We start from the raw sequence: 6,565 nt of genomic DNA, 5'->3' as shown, positions 1-6,565 counted from the left end.
GGGTTTGCCTGAGCGGATTAATATGACGCTCAGGACATTCGTCAAACGTCAATATAATTACTGTACACTAATGTACAGCATAGGGTACTAGTCAATGCTGTAATTATACGCAATGTTAAAACCGCATTTTTTTTTTAAGTATCTATTATCCCTGAATGCACAACAGTTAGTGTCCCAATAAAGAGATTTTTTTTTATATTAATATTTATTTATAAATTTTATTTTTATCATTTAATTTAATTGATCACTCAAATTCTAGAAATCAAATATTGTACAGTATTGCAATATTGTACTAATTACACAACTACATTAATTACGTTGTCAATATCTTGATTAGTAATTATAATTATAATCATTATTTAACTTTTATAATAATGAATGATACGTAATTATAGGCCTTAAATGATTACTTGTGTGCATTATCGATAGTACTGTAAATTAAAGTATAATACCTGGTTCAAAAAGTCATAGTAATTTAACAAAGGATGTTAATTTATGAAATTACTTATAATATTTTGTAATTGGAAAAAATGGGGTTCATTTCCTAAGAAACACCCCAAAATATTTGATAGAAACTAAATTTTTGCGCAACATAACACTGTTACAATTAGAGCGTAAGCAATTTTGTAGTATCTACTCACCATTAAATTCATTTACAAATCTATATGGTTCTTTATATTCCAGGTAGGAAATGGTATCCGTAGGTTTTATCGGTCAATATGACTTGAGTCGAACATCCGACCCAATAATAAAATTTTAGTCCTGGCTGAACAATAGCCAACGTATTGCAGCAAAAATCGTAGACTGGGGGCGTATTGCAATGGCTATTGGCATAATAATGCACAATACGGTACTAATAGAAGTTTCATCCCACGTCAAGATATGCTAAGAATTGTTGATTAATTAAAGAAGGTTACAAGGGGTTATTTATCGCTACATCAATAACGCATTGATAACCTATTCTGTAAAACGCGCGAATAAACTTCACGAAAACATGCTAAGTAACTGCCAGCAATATTGCCAGCATTTTTTTATGTAAGAAAAATGGTCAAACATGATAGGAGGGTCGCAACTGCAAATATACCTCGTACAGTAGAGCATTATTGATTTTAGCGCTAATTTTGAAATAACATGCATATTCTTGCCAATAAAAATGAACTAATAAGAAATATGGAATGAAGTTGCAATATGAATAGTTAAAATATTATATAAGAATATTCACTTATCAAGACAATTAAAAACATAAAAATGAACCTTTATTTCTCGTCCTTTATTAACTTATAATAAATCTTCCCTTATCGTATGCTTGCAATCTATAACTACAAATAGATACTATTGCAGTCAATTGCCACTATCCGATCTTATATTTACATGCTTTTGGGTGCTCAATATAAACTACGTTATACTTGGATATTTACGGAAGAGCCTGTGAAACATTAACTCTCAATAACAAGCCTTAATTGCTGATGTTAAACACTCCAGATGCTTTATTTTGTATGGAGAATAATGTGTTTGGATCTACATATGCTTTATCATCATTTGAATTAAGCTAAATTCCAGCGTATTTGTAGCCCTATTTACCAAGATTGTAAAACAAAATAAATAGGTGCGGTCTAAATATGGCCGTCACTATCATATTTGCATAGATATAGTGAGCACGTGCAATGTTAAAGTTAACGTACACAATTTTTTTCGAATTGCAGCATAACAATTGAACGATATTGACAATATCCAGGGCATCAATAACATCTTCAATAAGCACTAGCCCGTATGTACTCGTATAACAAGATTGAAATATTGGTATCGATGAAAATATCACAATTCTACTTTTAAGCAAAGTTTAACTAATCGCACTAGTGCCTTATTTACGTAAAAAGGAAGCAATATCATATATACAAGTAGATGTGTATATTATACCGTAGTGAAAAACACAAACGATGACTTGTATTAACTGTAATTTCATCAAGCTATATAAGCAATAATAAATACTGGTTGTTGTACTTTTGGTCAGTACTACTTCATCAACAACTACTGATGTGGCACAAATATTAATTTTTACCATAAGCTCTTTACTTATCGACCTAAAATATCGTCTAACTTCTTGTTAATGCTCTTAATATCGATGTGAATACAATACCTTACATTCAATTTGACATATTTTGTGGAAGGAAATCACTTCATTGCTAGCTTTTGCTGATTTTAAAAGTTTTCGCTACGTTTATAGAACATCGTTTCCTATCGTATTTTTATACTTTTTATTAATCATTACAGAAATGATATTGATGATGCTATTGCTAAAAATTAAGATTAACTTATTCATGGCATAAGATTTTAATTTTTCGCATTAGTTGACATTTTATTTGTTTCTATAACTATTTGTCTACTACTTCAAAAGCTCTGACGTGATTCTACCTGTACATAAAGAAAATGTCGTTTATTTATTACGTTTCTAGAGAAATATTACGTCAAACCAGAAAGTAAACCAAGACGATCACACTTCGTCAAACGATGTTACTGCATAATAATAACTCATAGTCTGTTCACAATAAGATTTAAAATGACATCATATATGAATATTTATTCCAGTTATGATTATTTTTCTTCAATACGAATGTAGAAATTTAAATGATATTGCTTAGCTGTTAACTTTCATATCTTAATTGTGAGCTAGTCATAAGGTATAGCAATACCGATTATGACCGTATTATTTCCCTTAACAAGTTAACAAGTTGAAATTGTTAAGTAGAAAATAATGATCAACCTGTAGTATGATTTCAATATAATGGCATATTATTGCTCAACATCAGATTCTTGCCAAGATAGCATAATATATCAGTATGATGTAAAGAGCAATTATCTATTTTTATATTAATTCTATTATAAAATTAACAGATAATTAATTACATCATAAACAAAGGTATGGCTACGGATCGTATTTTGATGACCGTTATTTCGCAAGAATATTAATAAATTAATTACTTAATTGATAATTGTTCTTGTGTATCGCTATATGATCAAGATAAGAAACAACTTTCCTAAGACTAAACATCATCCTAATCTGTAATAAAATCGTCGGAAGCCATTACTAAAATTTCTGCCAACGATAGACTCCAATGTAATGATAATATAATGTGATGTTATTTAACACTTTAAACGTAGCCATAAATTGAAGTAAAACAGTGATCATACGGAAACAGCTATTATTAGTATCAAATTCTACTTGCATCACAATCTACTATCATTTTACGTTAACTTCGAACGACAACATCATAATATACCAAAATTTCCTTATTTTTGTTGTTAACTGGTACTATTGACAATATTACTGCTAAGAGTGTATACCAGCTATATAGATCTATTTTATATATTACAAAAAGTTATAAACGATTCATTATTGTCAAAGAATATTGTTATTAACAGTTTTTAGAGTCATAGTTTAATGACGATACGTTATCATAAGTAATCCATGCTTATAGTTTGAAAGATAGTAATCTAGATATAAAACGGATATGCCGGTATTGACATTATCTTTAGAAATATGGGTTATTATACAATGATAGAGAGAAATAGCAAATAAATAATAAGAATTTATTTATGAATTTCTATCGACGACAATCTAATCGTCCTTCCGTGACGACACTTTCCCGTAGTAATAACAATGTTATAAAAATGGCGTTCAAGTTGCTATCATAATCGACGAGATTATAATACCATTCATCCATAAAATTTTGATCATTTTCGATCGAAGGCGCTGTCGTTATATTTATGTCTTTAGGTTGATTATTACTATTTGATGATAGTGATGGCTGTGTAGTCTATGATGAAAAAATATAGAACGATAACGTTATTGATTTATTTTTTTCTTGACATACTAATAAATGCTAGTATTTAAATAGCGGCATTTTTTCATTGATATTTAACCATATTGATTGATTCAATTAAAATGAATACATTTATGGTTTTTACTGAGAGACGACAATGAATTCTTTCCTTAACACAATCATTGATTAATTAGCAAAAATGAACGATACCGGTTTTACTTACTTCTAGCTTTCTAAATATTTTATTCACATTTGAACGCCGATCAAAGCTAAACTAAGTAAAGTATAAGCAAAATTTTATTATAATAGTTAGTCTTTAGTTAAGTTACGCTAAGTATTTTGAAATAGCAAATCCTACAAGTTAATATGATACTATACTTTTAAATCTACGGTATAACTTCGTAAGCTGTAGTATTGCAATCATGCACTAGTAATCTGTTATAAATGTTTATTTTTAAATTTTAGCTGACTTACGAGGTAGAGGAAATTCTCATATAGAATTTTCGTCTTGTCAAGTAAATATTGAATTTTTAACAATAATTTGGTATTATTCTGCACTTTGCCTTGCATAATAAACTGCTGAAATTTTCCATTAGGGCGTGAAAATTCTAATAAATTCTTGACGAGCTTTTTCAATCGTAGACATGGTGAAGACTGTAGATTAAAGAGAGCAAAGATACAAAATTATTACAATAATTTCTGGAATTAGGCGTCGTCAAATAGCCTTAGCGAAAACTCTTACAATAAATAATAATGGTATTTTATGTGGTTATTTTACGTAGTTGTACTAAGACAAAGAGGAAACAACGGTGAAAAAATAATAATGTATAGTACAGCACAATTTATTGCCAATATTGTCAGAGATTATAGCATCGTTTTTGGCATAATTAACGGATCATATCTGACAAAACTAAAGAGCAATATTTGGTAATTGTAAAATTCAGTACCAAAATACAAATTGGTTGCACGTGTATAGTATGATAATTAGTAAGAGAGAGAGTGTGTATTCACAATTAAAAGTATCATTGGAATGTATTGATAGTATTTTATAAGATTTAATTGATTACCACTAAATAATCATGATCTATCAGAAGAACCGATCATGATAGTGCTGTTTAAATGAAAACGAAGATAAAATAAAGTAAAATGAATATTTAGTTGGATTTAGGATACTCACCAGCGCATCATGCGATATGATTGTAATTTTTTGGCAACATGTAACCTCAAATTCGTTATCGTTGTCTTTGGGGAAGCTGTTGCGATATTCAGCTAAGTACTTGCCAACAATAATTTGGACGTCACGTAGTTGGCCATTGACGATATCGAGGACGTCGAGGACAGATCCATCTTTCGTTGATGGTTGAACAGGTTTAGCACCGCAATACCAACAAAAGCAAACGAGTATTGCATTCCAGATTATTAAGATAGTTTTAGCTATAAGAGATTATTTTATAGATTAGATATTCAACAAAAACTGCTTTTGACTATTCAATGATTAAATGTCTAACTCTTAAGATCGAAAAATAAAATACTAAGCATGATCTGAAATTTGAAATTTAACGTAGGGCGAATAAGCAGTAGTAACGCTGAGCTGGTCTTTGGCGACTTACAATTTACGACGTGTTAATGTATCAAATGATAAAGTACAAACAAACCTTTGGCTGGCATTTTATTCCAATAGTGTTGAGTTCAAGTTAACAAAAGTACGGCTAAGTCACAATGATTTGGTAGCTCACCTCGTTAACCTTTATATAGAAATTTATTGGCCGATTATCTAGCTAATTGGTAAATATTTTGCCCTCCTTGAACTTTTATTTTGATTTGCTAATTGTCTGTGTGTGGAGTGAATTTTTTAAAGAACATTAGGATAAAATTATTAGTACTAAATGCAATTAACTTTAATTACAGACATAACGACTGACCGGAAAATATTTTATGCATTCTTTACTTGCTTTTGTAGTAGCATTCGAATAACATATGGTGTACCAATTAATCTATTCAGTTTAAATAATAAAGCATATGCAATTAAAATTGTAATTTATTCCAGTAAAGGAAGGACTATAGGATATGGTTTAAATTTTCATTCATTGCAAATAATAATTCAATTAAATTTAGAATAGTTTTCTCTAAAATTTATATCTTAGTTAAGATCAATTGGCGTTTTACATGTGAGTTAATAGCTATCAACTATTTCAAAATTATTTCCTAACTCAAGTATTCATATAATCTCATTAAAAAATGTATCAAAAAATTTTCACCAGCAATATGATACTGTTGCAAATGATTGCTATAACACTAAGAATATTAGCATTATAATATAAATTTGATACGTTTGCACAAATCACATGGAAGATTCACTCTAAGTCTTTATTCCAGAGGCGAATGGTCACTTTGACTACAGATAGATTCTCCACGCCTATCATCACTTAAGTAATAATACACTCACGCACTTTTCAATAAAATTGGTAGCTATCTACCAATTTGATTGATAATAGAAAAGAAATAATAATAAGGATGCAATAGAAAATTATTAAGTACTTCAGTTGCCAGGAAAAGGATTAAAACTTTAAAATAGATATTCAGAAATTAAAATGACAAAATTAATTAGGAATAATGACAATCTAATACATAATTGATACCGCATGCAGGTGGAATAATCATGAAGTTTATTCAAGCGTTGAATGATGCTTCGTTGTAAGGAACTTCCTCTTTTCAAGGATTTTCATTAACCATACTATCATCAA

At 29.4% G+C, this 6,565-nt stretch overlaps 1 protein-coding gene across 1 annotated transcript; it reads right to left on the bottom strand.

Annotated features, from left to right (window-relative positions):
* Positions 1-3,602: 3,602 nt before the first annotated feature.
* TRIADDRAFT_58653 (uncharacterized protein) lies at positions 3,603-5,489 on the bottom strand (the record flags this gene model as incomplete). The annotated part of the gene is made up of 5 exons (XM_002114587.1): positions 3,603-3,815; positions 4,045-4,095; positions 4,296-4,475; positions 4,999-5,255; positions 5,477-5,489. The coding sequence occupies 5 exons, from the start codon at positions 5,487-5,489 to the stop codon at positions 3,603-3,605; spliced, it is 714 nt and encodes a 237-aa protein (XP_002114623.1).
* Positions 5,490-6,565: the final 1,076 nt, after the last annotated feature.

The sequence above is a fragment of the Trichoplax adhaerens genome, genomic scaffold (assembly GCF_000150275.1).
Source record: "Trichoplax adhaerens TRIADscaffold_8 genomic scaffold, whole genome shotgun sequence".
In the NCBI taxonomy this organism is placed as follows: Eukaryota; Metazoa; Placozoa; class Uniplacotomia; order Trichoplacea; family Trichoplacidae; genus Trichoplax; species Trichoplax adhaerens.
Note: the sequence above shows the minus strand (reverse complement) of the source record. Positions and strands in the feature narration are given on the sequence as shown.